Source organism: Lepidochelys kempii, chromosome 8 (assembly GCF_965140265.1).
Source record: "Lepidochelys kempii isolate rLepKem1 chromosome 8, rLepKem1.hap2, whole genome shotgun sequence".
Taxonomy (NCBI): Eukaryota; Metazoa; Chordata; order Testudines; family Cheloniidae; genus Lepidochelys; species Lepidochelys kempii.
In genome coordinates, this window is record NC_133263.1 from 68,887,882 (window position 1) to 68,907,988 (window position 20,107).

The 20,107-nt window shown below is 41.9% G+C and overlaps 1 protein-coding gene across 11 annotated transcripts in view; it reads right to left on the reverse strand.

Annotated features, from left to right (window-relative positions):
* LOC140916019 (pancreatic alpha-amylase) overlaps nucleotides 1-20,107 on the reverse strand; it is an 84,994-nt gene that overhangs the window by 56,922 nt on the left and 7,965 nt on the right. For 2 of the 11 annotated variants that reach the window (XM_073356858.1, XM_073356861.1), the window contains 14 exons: nucleotides 19,900-20,025; nucleotides 17,972-18,068; nucleotides 17,043-17,261; nucleotides 12,745-12,828; nucleotides 11,505-11,720; nucleotides 10,670-10,816; nucleotides 10,241-10,438; nucleotides 9,107-9,337; nucleotides 7,993-8,126; nucleotides 7,783-7,905; nucleotides 7,589-7,688; nucleotides 7,225-7,346; nucleotides 6,990-7,115; nucleotides 4,388-4,940 (listed from right to left, as the gene is read on the reverse strand). In XM_073356858.1, the coding sequence (XP_073212959.1) occupies nucleotides 4,751-4,940; nucleotides 6,990-7,115; nucleotides 7,225-7,346; nucleotides 7,589-7,688; nucleotides 7,783-7,905; nucleotides 7,993-8,126; nucleotides 9,107-9,337; nucleotides 10,241-10,438; nucleotides 10,670-10,816; nucleotides 11,505-11,720; nucleotides 12,745-12,828; nucleotides 17,043-17,261; nucleotides 17,972-18,068; nucleotides 19,900-20,025 (2,113 nt within the window). In that variant the 3' untranslated portion in view covers nucleotides 4,388-4,750. Of the gene's footprint in view, nucleotides 1-4,386; nucleotides 4,941-6,989; nucleotides 7,116-7,224; nucleotides 7,347-7,588; nucleotides 7,689-7,782; nucleotides 7,906-7,992; nucleotides 8,127-9,106; nucleotides 9,338-10,240; nucleotides 10,439-10,669; nucleotides 10,817-11,504; nucleotides 11,721-12,744; nucleotides 12,829-17,042; nucleotides 18,069-19,899; nucleotides 20,026-20,107 lie in introns of those variants that run through there. The other 9 variants (XR_012160362.1, XM_073356859.1, XM_073356856.1 and 6 more) reach the window with 8 other exon arrangements.

Here is a 20,107-nt window from a genome sequence, read left to right on the forward strand (position 1 = left end):
GTTCACTGTTGTAAGCTTAAGTCAGTTTTCAGGACATTTTCTGTGCATATGCAGCTTGATGTGTGTTAGCAAATGCATTTTGCTTGAACTCTGTACTAAATTCCCTTTTTGCAGCCACTCTACCTTCTCCCTATACTTCAGTGCCCTCTTTTAAAATGAAAATTACATTTGCAAGTAGGCATTATAAGGGTTAACTGGGCTTAAGTCTTCCTGAGAGCAACAGGTGTAATACTTATGCATATATGTAATCTGTGAAGATGAGAAACATCCATGAAATGTAGATTAGGGTGTGTCATAAATATAAGGGGAAGGGTAAACACTTTTAAATTCTCTCCTGGCCAGAGGAAAAACCCTTTCACCTGTAAAGGGTTAAGAAGCTAGGATAACCTCGCTGGGCCTGACCACAATGACCAATGAGGAGACGAGATACTTTCAAAGCTGGAGCAGGGGAGAAACAAAGGGTCTGGGTCTGTCTGTGTGAAGCTTTTGCCAGGGACAGAACAGGAATGGAGTCTTAGAATTTAGTAAGTAATCTAGCTTGATATGCGTTAGATTCTGTTTGTTTAAATGGCTGAGAAAATAAGCTGTGCTGAATGGAATGGATATTCCTGTCTTTGTGTCTATTTGTAACTAAGTTTTGCCCAGAGGGATTCTCTATGTTTTGAATCTAATTACCCTGTAAGGTATTTACCATCCAGATTTTACAGAGGTGATTCTTTTTTGCTTTTTCTTCTATTAAAATTCTTCTTTTAAGAACTGGATGCTTTTTCCATTGTTCTTAAGATCCAAGGGTTTGGGTCTGTGGTCACCTATGCAAATTGGTGAGGATTTTTATCAAACCTTCCCCAGAAAGGGGGGTGCAAGGTTTTGGTGAGGATTTTGGGGGGAAAGATGTTTCCAAATGGGCTCTTTCTTAATAAAAAAAATACCGGTTAGACGTTTGGTGGTGGCAGCGAAAGTCCAAGGGCAAAAGGTAAAATAGTTTGTACCTTGGGGAAGTTTTAACCTAAGCTGGTAAAAGTAAGCTTAGGAGGTTTTCATGCAGGTCCCCACATCTGTACCCTAGAGTTCAGAGTGGGGAAGGAACCTTGACAGGGTGCCATCTACCTGTTTTATTGTTGCCATTCTAGTGCATGCTCTTCCTTTCAACATAACATTATAATTAAGGCTATGTTTTAGTCATGGGTATTTTTAGTAAAAGTCATGGACTGGTCACAGGCAGTAAACAAAAATTCACGGCCCATGACGTCTCCATGACTTTTACTAAAGATACCAGTGAATAAAACTGGAGGTGCTGCCCGGGGCCCCCGTGGGTGCTGGGGAAGGGCAGCCTGGCTGCTGGGAGGGGTGGAAGCAGGCAGAGGTGTGAGGCCCAGGACCCCCACTGATGCTGGGTGGGCCCGGCTGGAATTGTCCCCGCAGGGGAGCTCATTCCTGCCACCATGGAATGGCTACACAGGAGATCTTACAGCAACAAAGCTGCAGTGGTAGAGCTGTGCCGCTGTAAGTTCTGTAGTGTAGCCATAACCTTAGAAATGTAGGTTTGGAATCTAATCAAATCCCTTGCACTGAGGCGGGAATAAGTATTATCTAGACCATTCCTTACATTGTGTTTGTCTAACCTGTTCTTGAAATCCTCCAATGATGGAGATTCCACAACCTCCATAAATTTGTTCCAATGCTTAATCACCCCGACAGGAATTTTTTTCCTAATGTCTAACCTAAATCTCCTTTGGTGCAGATTAAGCCCACTACTTTTTGTCCTATCCTCAGTGATTAAGGAGAACAGTCGTTTACTATCCTCCTCTTTACAACTTTTATGTACTTGAGGACTCTTATCATGTTCCTCCTCAGTCTTCTCTTCCCCAGACTAAACAAACTTTTTTTTTCAGTCTTTTCTTGTAGGTCATGTTTCTAGACCTTTATCGTTTTTGTTCCTCTCCTCTGCGCTTGGTCAAGTTTCTCCACATCCTTCCTGAAGTTGGTGCCCAGAACTGGACACAGTACTCTGGCTGAGGCCTTGTCAGTGCTGAGTAGAGTGGAAGAATTATTTCTTGTGTCTTGCTTATAGCACTCTGGCTAATATATCTCAGAATTATATTCACTTTTTTTTTTTTGCAACACAATTACATTGTTGAGTCATATTTAGTTTGTGTTCCTCTATAACCTCCAGATCCATTTCTGCAGTACTCCTTCCTAGGAAGTCATTTCCCATTGTGTATTTGTGCAACTGATTATTCCTTCCTACTTTACATTTGTCCTTATTGAAATTTATCCTATTTATTTCAGACCATTTCTCCGGTTTGTCAAGATCATTTTGAATTCTAATCCTGTCCTTGAAAGCATTTTCAGCTTCTCCCACCTTGGTATTATCCCCAAAGTTTATGTGTACTCTCTATGCCGCCATCCAAATAATTTATGAAGATATTGAATAGAACCAGACCCAGGACAGATCCTGGCAGGACCCCACTTGAGATACACTTCTAGCTTTATTGTGAATCCAGTGTTCTCTCTAATTTTTCCCATTCATGTGTGAAATGAATTTTGTTATGTTCACCACCTCCATATTGGTGTACATAACAAAATTCATGTGGTGGGGTTGGGGACCTGTGGGGAGGGCTGGGAGTGCAGGCTCTGGGCTGGGGATGAGGGGCTCAGGGCTGGGGCAGAGGGAGCTCAGGGGGTGAGGGCTCTGGATGGGGGTGGGGGCTCTGGGGTGGGGCTGGGGATAAGGGACTCGGGCTCAGGCAGAGGGTTGGGGTGTTGGGGATAGGGCTCCAGTTGCTTGTTCGAGCTCTGGGTGTGGCCGGGAATAAGGGTCTTCAGGCTGAGACAGAGGTTTGGGGTGTGGGGGGGTTGAGGATTCTGGCTGGGGAGGGTGGTGGGCTTGGGCAGAGGGTTGGGGTGCAGGGTGTGAGGGTTTCTGGTCTCCCATGTTTAAGAAGGATGAATTCAAACTGGAACAGGTACAGAGAAGGGCTACTAGGATGATCTGAGGAATGGAAAACTTGTCTTATGAAAGGAGACTCAAGGAGCTTGGCTTGTTTAGCCTAACTAAGAGAAGGTTGAGGGGAGATATGATTGCTCTCTATAAATATATCAGAGGGATAAATACCGGAGAGGGAGAGGAATTATTTAAGCTCAGTACCAATGTGGACACAAGAACAAATAAATAGATATAAACTGGCCACTAGGAAGTTTAGACTTGAAATTAGATGAAGGTTTCTAACCATCGGAGGAGTGAACTTTTGGAATAGCCTTCCAAGGGAAGCCGTGGGGGCAAAAGATCTATCTGGCTTTAAGATTAAACTCGATAAGTTTATGGAGGAGATGGTATGATGGGATAACATGGTTTTGGTAATTAAATATTCATGGTAAATAGGCCCAATGGCCTGTGATGGGATATTAGATGGGGTGGGATCTGAGTTACCCAAGGAAAGAATTTTCTGTAGTATCTGGCTGGTGAATCTTGCCCATATGCTCAGAGTTTAGCTGATCGCCATATTTGGGGTCGGGAAGGAATTTTCCTCCAGGGCAGATTGGAAGAGGCTCTGGAGGTTTTTCGCTTTCCTCTGTAGCATGGGGCACGGGTCACTTGCTGGAGGATTCTCTGCTCCTTGAAGTCTTTAAACCATGATTTGAGGACTTCAATAGCTCAGACATAGGTGAGAGGTTTTTTGCAGGAGTGGTGGGTGAAATTCTGTGGCCTGCATTGTGCAGGAGGTCAGACTAGATGATCATAATGGTCCCTTCTGACCTAAATATCTATGAATCTATGTATGGATTCAGTATTATGTAACCTGAAGATAATGGCTGATATACATTAAATCCTAAGGATAGCTTATTACAGGAGTGGCTACAGGCATTTTCTTTGGTGTGAGATCCAGAGTACTAGTGGATCTTGGATAAGTGACAGGTCTCTTTGGATGGGGAGCAACCTGAATATTTTGTGATTTATTTATTTGTTTGGTATAAGTGACCGTTTATTGCTAAATCCAGCTTGTCTGAGTGACAAAATAGACTGGAGAGCCTAAACGACTGTCCATGATAAGATTGTTACAGTTCATATTTACTACTGGGCTGGTGAATTCTAATTATAGAACACACTACCAGTATGGGGTGTCTGCCTGGTTTTTGACAGTCTTCCCTGAAGTAGGCATTCATGATTGTGAGCCACTCCATGCAGCGTGACAGACATCATATAATTTAATAGAGGGTATGTGTTTGTTTCACCCAGTTTCACTACTTTAAATTCATTATTCAAAAATATATTAGTGGTGTATGTACATGTATCAGATTTGGATTTATGACAGTACAATTTATAATGTAATTTCTTCTTTACAGTTTTCGGAGTAACAGCCGTGTTAGTCTGTATTCGCAAAAAGAAAAGGAGTACTTGTGGCACCTTAGAGACTAACCAATTTATTTGAGCATGAGCTTTCGTGAGCTATAGCTCACTTACACTTCTTTACAGTGTCCTTTCCTTTTCTCCAGCTGAAACAAACTAGTACTGCTAATGGTAAATGATACTGTTGGCCAGTTACACTGCTGCTTATAAACCTGTATTGGCATCCCTATTAGTTACATACTGATAGTACAAATAGTTAGTTTCATTAATGAAATAGAGTGTAACAACAGTTTTGCTCCAGTAACATTTATTTCTTAATTAAAGGATCATTCACTGTGGTGTGCTACACAGAACAAAAAGTACTAGGTGAATGACCAAGGGAAGAGATGCCTCTAGTTTACTTTATAATTTAGCATTAACGTGAATTGCAATGAAAGGATCTTCAGCCTGGTTGCTAATCTGGAAATTGGCAATACCATTAGAAGCAACAGAGATTTTTGTTCCAGTACAGGAGTTGCCCGCCTTTTGCCCAGAAATAACATCACAGTAAGTGCCAGCAGGAAGGCCAGTCTGCAAATTTACATTCAACCACCTATGTATAAAAACAGATTGAAAAGGAGTAAGTGGTAATTCAGACTCCCTAATACAGATTTCTCTGCAAATGTCATGCTAACCTGTGGCCCATGGGATGGTACTACAAGGCTAGATGGGTTTTAGTCTTCTGTCTGGTCTTTTACTCTTTTTGGCCAGTGGGATTGGGAGTGCTGGTATTGGAAGCATACTCAGTCTACTGTGACTTCTCTAGCCAAAGTAAGAGCAACAGTGATGAATTCAAAGGGTTCAGGGCAGTCTTCATAGGCAGTTCACAGGGTTGCGGCACCATGAAGCCTTGCATTGGTCAGTATGAATCAGACAGGGAGTTCCCTGTCACTCATTAGAACAAAAGCCTCATATATTCAGAGGTGCAAGTAAGCCCGTACTGCAAGAACAGGTATACAGCCAACCATAACAGTGGTGGCCAGGAGCCCCATGGCTTCAGCAGCGATTCAAAGGGCCTGGGGCTTCCAGCTGCCGCTACTGTGCCAGCAGCCAGAGCCCTGGGGTAGCGGCGGTGGCCAGAGGCTCTGGCGGCAATTTTAAGATTAAATTTAAGTCACTGCCAGAGTCCTGGGGTAGCACTAGCGGTGGCAGCCAGGAGCCCCAGGCCCTTTAAATCGCCACCAGGCCCCGCTGAAGAGTTGGCTGGGGGAGTCTGGCCCCAGGCCCTCCCCACCTTGCTCAGGACCCCGGCCGCCCTGCGTACCGGTATGTCCCTTAAATTACTTTCACTCCTGCATATATTTCTGGGATACTACTCTCATAACAGGCATAACCACCCCTGAAGCCACAGAAATTTCACCTAAGGCCTGGTCTACACTTAAAATTTAGATTGGCCTGCCTACATTGCTCCAGGGTGCGAAAAATCCTTCCACTGACACCATAGTTAAGCCGACCTAAACCTTGGCGTAGACATGACTAGGACCATGCAAAAATTCTTCCATTGACATAACTACCATTGCTTTGAAAGGTGGATTAACTACCGTGGTGGAAAAACCCCTTCTGTCACTGTAGGAAGTGTCTACACTGTTGCACAGTTGCAGCACACTAGCTGTATGCCCGTAGTGTAGACATGGCTTACATCTCCCAGGGCAAATTTAGGCCCCTAGCAATAAGAGAACACAAACTCAGACTCTTACTGTATTTACCAGCTTTGATAGCATGTTCAGTTTTTAGTTCAGACTCAATGTTTTGACTTTTCATTATCACTTCTGTACATATATTGTTCTTTTCCCTCTCCCTAAGTCTCACCCGAAATGACCTTTTCTGATAATCCCACTGATGCACCTTGGCAGACTGCGGATTTCATAGGACTTTTTTCTGGCAATGTCATACTCTTTATGGCTTCCACTGAGTCTCAAATTCCCAAAGTCTCTTTCTGCACCTCTGACATGAGAGGAGCCAAGAAGAGCACAGCACCAATCCTAACAAACTGCCACCCCTTATGAGACTCCCCAAAGACTCTAGTGAATATCCAGAGAGATTGAAGGCATTGCTGGGGACAAAATGCCTTTTGTATTGGAGAGGGAGGCATTTAACTGAAGTGATTCAAACCTTAACACGGACAACACCAAGAGCAATTCAGTGAATAGTGCTCAAAAGCGGAGAATCCCATCCCTATAATCATCTAATCTAGTCATCAACTCTTCTCCTCTCTGCAGACCTAACCCAATCCCACCTTCATGGCCTTTTGGAGAGCATCCCAACCTGACTGACATATTACTTATTACTGACATGTTAAATCTCCACCCATTTCTTTCCACCTTCTAGCTCATGGCTAGTTACCTCTCACACCTGCATGGTCATGCATTCCTGACTGACCAACCTTCACTGCCGGGTATGAATCCAGTGATCAGGAATCAGTGGCAGACTGGTGTGTTGCTTAGGAAGCTAATGTTGGGTTTTGAAAAGTGTTTCTGGGAGACGGCAGGTGGTAGGTTTGGATTTGCAACAGGTAAAAGCCAAGATCTGTCCCATGACAAAGTTGTCACATATCCTCTCTGTAGCTATCATGTTTCTGAAGATATTCACTCCTCCCACTTACCAGTCATCGTTATTAAAGACAATGAATCCTCTATTACCACGCCCAAAAGCCACTTGATTGCTGCCGTTGTCCCACCAGTTTGAGAAAGGCTGGCCATCAACCACATTACGGAAAATAACCATGTTCCTGAAAATACAACAAATAGGCTTGACTTCAGTTGAAATATCCTCACTTCAGTTAAAGATATATTGCAAACTGCATCCTCTTTATTTAATTTCTCTCTACAGTTTCCTACCTTATTTGACGCCACCTGTGTTCACAGACCCAACCGTTGCCACAAGTGCTATCTGCATTGATTGAAACAGCTTTGGTTGAACCATCACCATGGCTTGGTGGTCCTATCCAGTCATTAACATCCTTGTTGATAAATGTAAAATTATAAAAGTTAAATGTTCTATCTTGGAAAAAGGCCATACATAGGAAACAGGATAGCATTCATTCTTGTTCAGAGAGTCAACACAAGGCTTATTCATACCACTCCTACCCTAAGGATGTTAATGGGAATTAAGTAGTGCATAGACCCAGTGCTGTCTCTCTACACAGGGGTAAAGTTCATCCTAAGAGTCTTGTGAATTTATTTTCAACTGTTAGAAACCTACCTTTCCATTCTGGAAATTTCTTGTCCAGCGGTAACTTGACATTATACGTGAGAATCCATAAGGATGAGAAAGCATGAAACCAACTGCCATTTTATATAGTCTGTAAACCAAAGAGTAATGAAACATGTGAAGATACACTGTCTTTGTTAGGAGAAAAGTAATAAGAACCTCACACAGCCAACAGCGTTCCTTACCTGGCATCCCAGAAGGTTAGAATAGAAGCTCCTCCAGCACCATGTCCCCTTTGGTTGTCATGATTATCCACAAAGACAAGGGCTCTGTTAGAAGCCATGAAACCCCAGCCTTCTCCCCAATTCCTAAACAAACAAACAATGAGTCGAACACATGGACACTACTATTTCAACTATTTCAGGAATCTAACAATGAATCCAAATGCTATATACTTTAAATAGGCCATCTTTTCTCCATTCCATTTGCGGATGACTGTCCCCAGTTTCGCACCATATTTGAATTCAGTCACTCGGCCATTTCCCAAGTAGTCACTGGCTTTAATTGCCTCTCCACCCAAGTCAATTACCTAGCAGAAGTAAGAAAAAGCTGTTAACACATTCCTAGCTATTTAAAAAGCAATACAATAAACACTAGTTCTGGGTCTCTATTATAAGAGAAATAATTTGAGCAAGTAAACCAAACACATTTATTGTTACTACCTAAAGCAACCTAAATTCGATGTAATGAACAACATTGCAAATGTCTTATTTTGTATATAGCAAGCATGGTTAGCACTTGTGGGTGTTAAAAGAATTGCCCTGGTGCCAGAAAGCTTAGTCTGAGAATTCGAGAGACATTTGAGGAAAAACCGCCCCAAACTTTTTCTACTGTGAGTAATTAGTGTCAACTTTTTAAACAGCCATTTAGAGAGAGTAAAGTATTCTATTTTTTATTTTTTTAAATCAAAGCTCTATCAGCTTAGGGCCTACACAAAATAAATGCTATGGTCTTTCTGTTGGCTCTGCAGTAGAAGTTAGCTAACTTTCCTAGAATTTCCTAGACCTGTACATATTAAAAAGCCCTGGAAAACTGTTCAATTAAGATTTCCAAGGGGTTTTGGAAAGCTCCCGTGTCAGCATAGAAGACTAAAAGTGGGATTCCTAAGTGGCAAAGGTTAGACTCCATAGGGAAAATTATTGCTTGATTTGCCACTTCCTTAGACGTTGTGTCATCATTTGCACCTGTGTAGAGCAAATGCATAAATATCTGCATGCAGAAGACAGTTTGATTTCAAAACAAAAGCACTTATTTGTATATGCAAACTGATGATCATGTAAAATTAAATAATTTAAAATTTAGCCCTTAAATCTTTCATTCATATAGGGCATGATTTTGCAGAGTACTGAGTACTCTTTATTAAGTTAAGCCTATGCTTAAGCACACTGCTAGATTGAGTCCAGAGTGTTTAAAAACTTGTGCTTTGCAGGATCCAGCCCATACTGTATTTGTATTTTTATATAAAAGAATCCATTTCTGTACAGAGTGAAATTAAGAAAACGAGATTACCTCCTGGTAAATGAAAGGCTGCGTTCCTGAGGAAAACCATCGAGTATTTAGGTTTTTCAGTTTGTTTAAAAATGCCTTCATATCCCCAGGCCACATGTGCTTGGAAGCATCAATTCTGAAGCCTGCCACACCAATATCAATGAGGTTGTTCATGTATTCAGCAACTTTTGAGCGCACATAGTCCTTCTCCAGGGCAAGATCAAGTAGACTAACGAGGCGGCAATCACGGACCTGTTTTAAAAATTAGTTGAGATATCACCGAGTCATATGCCAAACTATACATTTTTGATTAAAATATATTCATTTTTAAAAAAAGAAAAGGAGTACTAGTGGCACCTTAGAGACTAACCAATTTATGTGAGCATAAACTTTCGTGAGCTGTCGAAAGTTTATGCTCACATAAATTGGTTAGTCTCTAAGATGCCACAAGTACTCCTTTTCTTTTTGCGAATACAGACTAACACAGCTGCTACTCTGAAACCATTCATTTTTAACATATTTTTAATTTCATGTACTAAACCAGTTCAATCCAAATGCCAAACCTGTTTTGAATAGAATTCCTTCAAAGTCAATACAGAAGAATGTACTCTGGAATGTATTATGTTTAGGTGGTGTGCTTCTCGGGTCAGGCCAGGAAGTGAAGAAGATTGTCTGCAAATGTAGCTGCAGTGTGAATTTAGGAAGGGAGACTGCACCATGGAATTTAGCAAACACAAGGAGCTAAAATCCCTAAATTTGGCTTGTCACCTACTGAATTACCAGCATCACTTGCTGCGGAACTGTGGGTTTTCTAAGGAGGTCTCCCATTAATAGTTACTGATCAGGCTGAAAGTTCCTTAGATGCTTAGGCAATAGCTTGAACACAACAGTGTCTTCATCAGTTAGGGGCGATCAGAACTACGTAACTAACAGGTGCATAAATAAGCGCATAACTCTAAGCATCAGAGAAGTCAATGGTCAGACTCCCATGCTTAAATTTAGGCACATACTTCTTGTACTGAGTACATACTGCTCAGCTCAGACAAGGATCTTGTTATTTTTTTTTCCTTGTTAAGATGGTCATCCAACAGCAAAGACTAGTCAAGAAGATAGGAGGGAGGGGAAAGTAAAACCAGATACTTATATAGAAATTACCTGATTCACATCATTGTAATTTTCAATCTCTCCACTTCCAGTTTTACATTTACCATCGTTAAAGTCCAAGTATGAGTACGGGACAGATGGAAAATCTCTATTCCCTGCATTGAAATAACTTCCACAAGTAGCATGATTTCCAGAGCCGCCACCAGATCCACACATGTGGTTGACTACAGCGTCAACGTAAATATGAACCTAGAGAGCAATGTTTGCACTTCAGTTTGTTTTTACAAAGGAGAGGGAAGTGACATTGTGAGTTTCGCTGACTGGATCACCTTTTATTCCTCCCATTTACGTCCCTTCACCTTTTCTAACTTCTTTGCAGCCTTCTCCCTTCATTTGGAATAGGATAGTCAGCTATTCCGATCTGAAATCAGTTTTTTCTCCCCACACTATTTCACCAGGAGGAAATCCACAGACACTTACTCCAACATTGTTGCACCTGGTCACCATGTCTTTAAATTCATTTTCATTTCCAGATCGTGTGCACAGTTTGTAGCTGATTGGCTGGTACCTTTCCCACCAGGGTCTCCAGGGGTTAGTAATTATAATATTTTCATTTGGAGGCGATATCTGGGAATGAAAGGACATCATTTCATAAACTAGTAATTATTTTGACATTTATTTGTATAAGCGCAGAGAGGGTGCTCAGTGCTGTACAACACACATGAGGAGCACAAACACAGATCACTGACACCAGTTTTACTCCTGATTTACACTGTAATCCAGCCCACTCTCTCCCACAAGGAGCTTGCTGTCACAAGATCTGATCCTGGGAGGACTCGAATTGAAATCAGTGGGAGTTAAAGGAGCTCACCATCTCACAAAAGGTACCTAGGACAGATTCCTTAAAGAAAGACAAAACCACCCTGGAAGACTGAAGTAATTTAGAAGTTTCTTTTTCAATGGGGATGACAAGTGTTAGTGGTTTTGCACATCACTGGAGAATAAATATGTCTGAAATGATAGTAAATAAGAAATAAATTGTTACTTTGTACTTGGAGGTATTAGAATGTAAATGACACATAGTGGAAAGCATGTGTTTTTTTTGGATCTGGCCCAGTGGGCACAAAGTAAAATCACCCCTTCAAAATGACTGGTCTAGGCACGTACCTGTCAACATTTCCTACTTCCATCACCGATTTTAATTGATAGTAACTCTGGTGCCTGTCCTCTGTGAACTAGACCTTTTACTCTGGTAAATAAATAATGCCAAAAGATGAAGAAATTTTACTGCCTACTAACATTAGAGGCTACATACCTGAACTCCACCAAATCCATTGGGTGCTAAATACCGTTCACATTCAAGAGCAATGTCAGCCCAACGCCATTCAAATAGGTGGACAATAGACGTCGTCCCAGACTTTGTATTTGGGTTGTATTGTGCCCAGCAAAGGCCAGCAGCTGCTAGCAGAAGAAGAACCTTCATTGTGCTGTAAGTGAGGGCTTGTGGTCTTCTTACTGGATCTTTATAGTCCTGCAAGAGGGTACAGTTCACATTACGTTTACATGTGACATATTTCACATGACTGCCTAGTATTTGGTTAACTAGCCATTTGTCATTTTATCTGATTGTGTCTGAAGTGCTCAACAGGTGAAGAGAAAACAAATTCTCATGCTAACAAACTTTAACTATAAATAAAACAAATTAGGCCTCTGTGTGTTTTTTTAAGGGTGGCAACACAGTTTTCCAGAGGTCTCTGGCATCTGTGAGTGCACATGGGGACACAAACTCATTGACTAAAAATAGATATGAACATGTCAGTGGCTTCAATAATTAGGAGTAAATGCTAAGCTGGGAGGATCGCTCTCACAGATCTAAAAGGCATCAATGGCATAGAATCAGAAATACTTAATATTAAACATTCATCTGCACTGCACCTCTAGAGGGCTCCATGATTTCTGAAAAGTCCAGAATTTCTCTCTCAGGGCTAAATTGCTGCCAGGTAGGATAGATAGCCCTTGGGTGGGAAGGCATGGAACTACACTGCCCCAAGGGATACACAGGTGGCATTGTGCTTTGGCTGTTTTAAAATGTACTTTTCCCTGTAGCCTAAAAATATTTGAAGAAATTGTATTTTTCTGTAGTTTTGTGGGTTGCAAAAAAATGCATATTGGGTCCTTTATTGTAGCACTGGCTTAGCTGACATGAGCAGTCCCAAATTAAGCCAAGACATGCCTGAGTCAGTAATTGCTGAACAAACCCAAACATGTACTTTCTGAAACAATTAACTATTGTGACTGTCTTTACAGTAAATAAGGGAGATAACCACACTAGTTAGTGTCTATGTTTATAGTAAACAATGTAGTCAGGAACACCCTGAACTGATAAGCATATCTTATGCAATCTGCAAAGCAATTGATCTTTCCATGCAAGTATAGATGTTGGTAGGGAGGATAGGTGGTGTGTGGTATGACATGAATTGGAATTGTGGTATCCCCCTGTACCTAAAACCCTTGCATCTAGGCCTGGCTAGCATATGCAAAGAGCAGTTACGTGCTTCATAAAGTAACCTGAGAATCAAGCTGTCTTCTGGATCCCAGAGAACTGGATGAAATGTTCTCCCAGAACTTGACAAGGCATTCTGGAAAAAACAAGTGGTAAAAGCTCAGAAGGAATCCCAACATATATAACAGTTTGGTGATCAACAAGGCTATAGTCACAGAAGTTAAATTCACCCTTATTTCTTCCGTATTGATTTAGTGGGAACAATTGAGTAGAATCAGAAAGAAAGAGGTTAATGCGACTTTGGTTAATATTTTACTACCTGGACTGATAGAGGCCTGAGAGGTCGTAGGGAATTATAAATGCATAGCTTTTTAAGGCTAAAGGGGCTCATTGGGATCAGCTAGTCTGACCTTCTGCATAATGCAGAACACAAATTTCACAAAAAAGTCCGACATGAAGCCCAAAAACCTGTGGATGAACTAAAGCTTATCTTTTAGAAAGAGAGCAAATCTTAGCCAAAATGTGGAAGGGACTCAGAACAATAGGGAAATAACAGAACAGACCAGCTGAAATGATACAGCAGATATAAGGAGGGCGAGAGTCAGGTTTTTAGAGAGACAATGGCTATGTCTTTACTGCAAAAAAACAAAACAAAACAAAAAACCCTGAAACAGGTTTTACCAATAGATATCTTTTAACAAGATATCTATCTTGATGGAAAAACATCTATTCTTGCAGTGAAGACAAAGGCAATATGAATTTCAAGTAGATGCATCATATCATAGTCCCCCACTAAAACAAAGAGTAATAAAATTCCACAGTCTTAGTAAACAGATAGAAAAGTAAATATTAAGAAAATGTATTAAACTTCAAAAGAGACTCTGGAAGATGGAAAGCTTAACAATGTGAATGAATGACAGCCAGAAGTTGAGAAACTTTGTGAGACTCATTCTTTTACCAGGAATTTATTGGTCACGGGCAACTAACACACAAGCCTGGCTACATCACAAAAAAAAAAAAAGAACTGTATTATTGCAAATACAGACTAACACGGCTGCTACTCTGAAACCTATCACAAGAACAGTAAGTTGTCAGAGAGCAGGCTCCGCTTTCCAGCAGTAAACCTCCAACTGCTAACAGCCAGTATATGTTACTGTGATGGCTATAGATAAAAAATATATTCTCTAACTGGTCAAATTCACCTACCTTTTAAATCCAAACTCAAACTAAAAAAAACCTAAATGCTGAGATGGCCAGTGCTATAATCTGATCCCCAATGTACCTACATAGGGAACAGAAATTTGATACGGGGGTTTGGGGGGGGGGGGTCTTCAGTCTAGCAAACAAAAGGTATAACAAGATCCAATGGCTAAAAATTGCCAGCATCAGGCTAGAAAAAAGAAGTGCAAGCTTTTAACAGTGGGGGTAATTATTAACCATTGGATCAATGTACCAGTGCTGTGGTGGAATCACCATCACTAGAGATTTTAAAATCGAGATTGGATGTTTTTCTAAAAGACATGCACTGGTTCAACCACAGCTACTGGCCTTGAAACTGGACTTAATTTAGGGGAGGCCTATGGGTTGTGTTATGCAGGCGGTCAGACACAATGATCACAAAAGCCCCTTCTGGCCTTAAAACTCTATTAATATTTTGACCTACAATTTCTAACATGGATGCCACAAAATTAAACTCAACTAGGCAGCTAAACCCTCATGGAGAAACTCAAATTAGATGATGCAAGAGGAATGTAGATGCCTAGCATGCATCCAAGTAGGACCATTCTGACCCTGATGTAATAAAACAGCCTTCTGATGATATGCAAAAACATTTATAAAGACTGGTATTCTTTGTGCTTATCTCCCATCTGCCTTTCAAAGCAGACTAAGGCATTTGGACATCCAACTACCAAGCCAAGTTCCTTAGGCAACGTGGAAAAAAAAATCTAAGCTTCACTTACTATTTAACGCAGAAAGCATCTAATGTAGAAGTGCGTGCGTGCGTACACACAAACACACACACACGCTTACTTTTATTTTCTTGGAAATTTTCGATCACAGGCACTGGGAATTCTGTAGGTTTTCAGCTACCATGGAGATGGGTGCAGTACAAAAGCTTATCTTTGAAAAAACCAGTCTCGTTGTAGATAGGCTGCTGTACAGATTTTAGTGAATTTCTTAACACGAGTGCTTCATCATAGACTGTACGAGATGATGCTTTATTTTTAATATTATTCAAAACATTGTCAATGCAGAAAGGCAGAACAAACGGCTTTTAGTATTTAAAAATAAATAACTTGGTGTATCCGCTCTCCCAAGGGCTCATGGGGATCAAGCCTTCTCCCTGATGCTTGCTAGTTAGAGGGTCTTCTCTCCCACCCCAACCCCAACGGTAGCAACCTAGGTTCCTTGTTGTGCTGCCTGGTGCCACGAACCAAGGTGCATCCTCTCTGTGCCTAGGACACAAGCGGATGCTGTCCCTTGGAAAAATGACTAATACTCCTGTTCTTACCAAGGCTTCTGACCCAGAACATAAGAAATAGAATTCAATAATGGAACCCTAAACAAATTCAATGTCACACCCACAAAGAACAATGTAACAAAGGGGGACTTTATTGGGGAGAGGCAACAGAGACGCCAGAGACAAAAAATGTTAAATGCTAAAACATTAATAATACAACAAATTCCCCCCCTTCCACCATTCACAGCTGTATTTAGCTCCTGGCACCTTACCAGGCATCTGGATATGTGTGTAGTAACGCTGCAACCACTGGCTGGCTTAAAGAAAACAATAGGGCCTTTGTAAAGTACGATGAGTTGGCTCCTGGACCTATGGTCTCACCTGGCTCTAGGTCGCCAACACCAGCTGGGTCTGTGCCTCCCAGGATACTGGTATCCACAGGTCTCTAACTGCCTGACTTGACCAAAATTGAAACTAAACCTAGTCTCTTTATCACAGAGTCAGGCTGTCCTCTGCCTGAGGGGCTTAGCGGTCATGCCTCATTGTGGGCCCAGCAAACTGCTTGTAATAATTGCCTACTCACTCCATCACAAACCTCTCTAGTGCAGTGGCTCCCAAACTTGCCACACCGGTTTGTTTACCTGCCGTGTCCGCAGGTTCAGCCGATCGCGGCTCCCAGTGGCCGTGGTTCGCTGCTCCAGGCCAATGGGAGCTGCTGGAAGCAGCGGCCAGTATGTCCCTCGGCCCACGCTGCTTTCAGCAGCTCCCATTGGCCTGGAGCAGTGAACCGCGGCCACTGGGAGCCGCGATCGGCTGAACCTGCGGACGCGGCAGGTAAACAAACTGGCCGGGCCTGCCAGGGGTTTTCCCTGCACAAGCGGCGGAACAAGTTTGGGAACCACTGCTCTAGTGGCTTTGCAGGACTTTTTAGTCTATTCTGTTCCTGTCTCAGACTTAAGTAGGCTGGGGAAAGGTGTCTGGAGGGCCTGGAGCATTGTTGTTGTAGGCCAGTGGGTGGATGAAGCAATGATCCCCAAACTGTGGGACATGCCCCCCATGAGGGGGCACGGTGCAAAATTGGGAGAGGGTGCAAAGGGGCCTGGGCCAGTTCCCACAGGGGAGGGAGCACCACCCAACCCCGCTACACACTAGGGTTGCCAATTTTCTAATAGCAGAAAACCCAACACACTTGCTTCCACAACCCCACCCCTTCTCCAAGGGCCCCCCGCCCCGCTCACTCCATCCCCTCTCCTTCCGTCACTTGCTCTCACCCCCCCACCCATCCCTCCAGCTCACTTGCTAATTTTCACAGCAAGGACCAAACAGCAACCAGGAGAAGGCCAGGAGCGGCAACAATTTGAATGTGGGAGATGGAACATGTGATTCAAATACCCTTCACCTCCCCAGGGAGAGATTTTAAACATTATTGTAAAATTAATTGCCCCCCCAAAAGAGTCCCACTCACAATGAGCGAGACTAAAGAGACTATTTCAGGAGCTGATTTTTCTTGCTTTCACCAACTGTCCTGGTAGGGGATCCAGTAGTGCTGCAGCCTACCGTACCTGACAATGAACTGTATACTTTGAAAAAAAGTTATGCTGTTCCATCTTTAATGACTAGTTAAATTGCATATATTGTCTATTAAAGCATATATTTAAACAATGTGAACAAATTTACGTGATGGGAGTCTTAATGTTAACATTTCCTGACACGTTTGCATATGTAACTTGAATATTGCATTGATGTTATTTAATTAATTCATTATAACTCTTCAATGTTAAGAAGGTCAGGTTGCATAAAATGTAATTCATGCTGCAGAAACTGATCCCCTCCCTATTTTGCCATCCTGCTAACCAATAGATTTGCTGGTGTTCTTCAAGTTTTTTCACCTGTACTGTGTGCCAAGTGATGGTGTCACTGTCTCTGTTTTCTTCCAGCTTGCTGCACAGATCTTTGCTATGATGCGGGTTAGTCTGCCCCCATGGTGTATGTGCCTCCTCAGAGAAGTCTCTAGGATAATGGATTGTGTGTTGATGAGCCATTAATGCCGAGTAGCCATCAATAGCCACATCTTTGGTTGTGGGTGTTCCCAACCTCACAACATATTTCTGTAACACATGTAGTAATACTTCATACCTTCATGTACAAGGATAGTACATACAATCCAACAGGTTATTATTGTTCAACAGATCAAGACTGATACCTCACAAGACATGTACAAAACATATAATTATATGACAGTAGTGAATATGGGGGTTTCAGAGGGTCACAGGTTTGATGTGAAACAAGATCTTTTTCAATATTTTTGCATTGCCAAGGCTCTAACAGGTGCTGTTACAAGCTCTTGGGTCTGGGTCTTTCACTCCCTGATACAGCAGAGCCTGTATGTGTTAGGTAGGGAGCAACATCAGCCTACAGTGCATCTGTTTCTCTGCCTGCCTGAGTTTTGGAATTACAATAGAAAAATCATCTCAATTCATGGTTTAATTTCTCCTTTACTTCATGTGAAATAAAATGAAGTACTCTTTAAAGTGAACCATACCTGTAGGCCTGTTACACCATCTCAAAAATGTGTATCAGGATCAGTGCTAGTTATTGTGTAATAATATTACAGCAATGACACAGTATTTCATTAATGAGCCTAAAAAAACCCATTACTTTTGTGCCAATACAGTTTATTCCTTGCTAGAGATGTTATACAGAGACTCATTCGTTCTTGCATGGATTACAATGTAGCATCAACATGAATTGCAATGAAAGGATCTTCAGCCTGGTTACTAATCTGGAAATTAGCCATGCCGTCACCTACAACCTGCACCTGTATTCCTGTACAGCGGTCACCTTCCCTTTGCCCAGAAATAACATCACAGTAAGTTCCAGCAGGAAGGCCAGTTTGCAAATTCACATTCAAGCTCCTATTTATAAAAACAGATTGAAAAGGAATAAATGATTATTCAGACTCTCCAGTATAGGTATTTCTCTTTTATTATAAAGCGTCATTCATTTGGCCAGCCAGCTGGCTTTGGGGATAGTGTTCTGCACTACAATATCCAACACTTGGGGTTTACTCTTGGGTCTGGGTCTTTCATTCCCTGATACAGCAGAGCCTGTCTGTGTTAGGTAGGGAGCAACATCAGCCTACAATGAGTACTAAGGCCATTGTATATGCTGTCTATATGGCCTCAATGTGTCCATGCAGCCCTGCTAGACAAAGAAAGATTCCAGTTTGAAATGCCATCAGGCTTTGCATGTGTAGGCATGAGTAAGCAGCGGTTATCCATCTACTCCCATTCACAAAGGCTTCATATATTTAAAATTCAATATACAGGCTGGTGAATATAAATTATTCACTCATTTTTCATTTGACCTCGACATTTAAAGAATTAGCTTTTGATTATCTTTAGAATGATCCCACTTCTGAAAGGGCAAAAATTAATTAAAATTGAAGCCCCATTTCATCTGGGATAGACATGAGTACAAATGTTAATCTGCTGAAGTATCTTTCAGACAGATAGTCTCTTTCATGCTCTCAGGCATACAGTTCTATCTGACAGCTCCTCCTCCTTTTGCATGAAGGAGATATCTACAGTGTAATTTACACATGAAAGACTCAATTCTACTCTACTTGCCGTATTTACTAATATAAACTATGCCTCTGTGTGAATATAATTTCCACAGAAAGTCAATGGTGACTGTGAATACAAATCAGAAGACAGAATTAGACCCCAAATAACTAGAGCAAAAAACATGAAGACAGATGTGTATGATACTATCTGCAGGGACACTAAATTCAGGTATTCTTGTCAGTTTCCAAAAGTTTAGAGTCTTCCTTATAATTAGGCTCCTATTGTTCCTTTTCTTCTCCCAAGTCCTTCCCTCTCTACATACCCAAATTCTTTTTTCTGATAGTCCCATTAAGTCATCTCAGCATTTCTTGCACTCTCCATTGGAATCAGGAGGGCTCTGCCAATATTATACTGTTTTGGGCTACCTCAGCATCACAGATTCCCTACATCTCTTTCTGCACCTCTGACTCTAAAGAAGTCTGGAAAAGCATAACAATAACCCTAACATGAAGTGCCAGCCCTGATGAGACTCTGCCAGGAGCTTTGTGGAATATCCAGAAAGGAAGTGGGCCTGGTTAGATACAGGAAGCCCTTTGTATAAGGCAGGAAGACACTTAAATGAAGTGAGTGATTCAAACCTTAACACACACGCAAGATTGAGAACAATTCATATGCAATGCAATTCTGAGATCTGTGCTCCTCTAAAATATCCAATCCAATCATCAACTCTTCTCACCATAAAAGAAAGCGGAAAACTCCCAGCTGCCAGCCCTTTCTCAAAACTATCCCAGCTTGACCCACATTACTCTCAGTCAGTTCTCCACCCATTCCTTACAGACATGTCTGCTAGCCTATTTAGGCCCAGGCCCAACACCAGTAGTGGCCAAAGTACCTCTCAGACCTGTGTGGTCATGCACGCCTCACTGACCAACCTCTTACTGCATGTTTCAAATCCAATGACCAGGAACCACGAGCAGAATATTGTGTTGCTTAAAGAGCTAATGCTGGGTTTTGAAGAGTGCTTTTGGGAGTGGGAAGATGGTAGGTTTGGAGTTGCATCAGGTAAGAGCCTTGACCTGTCCCACCAACCAGTTGCCACAGATTCTATAGCCAGTAATAGGGCGTACCGGTTGACCAGGGGGTAACATTTTTTCTGGAGCTATTCACTCCTCCCACTTACCAGTCATCGTTATTAAAGACAATGAATCCTCTATTACCACGCCCAAAAGCCACTTGATTGCTGTCATTGTCCCACCAGTTTGAGAAAGGCTGGCCATCAACCACATTACGGAAAATAACCATGTTCCTGAAAATACAACCAATGGGCTTGACTTTAATTAAAATATCCCCACATCGGGCGAAGAATATATTGGAAATTGCTGTTTGCA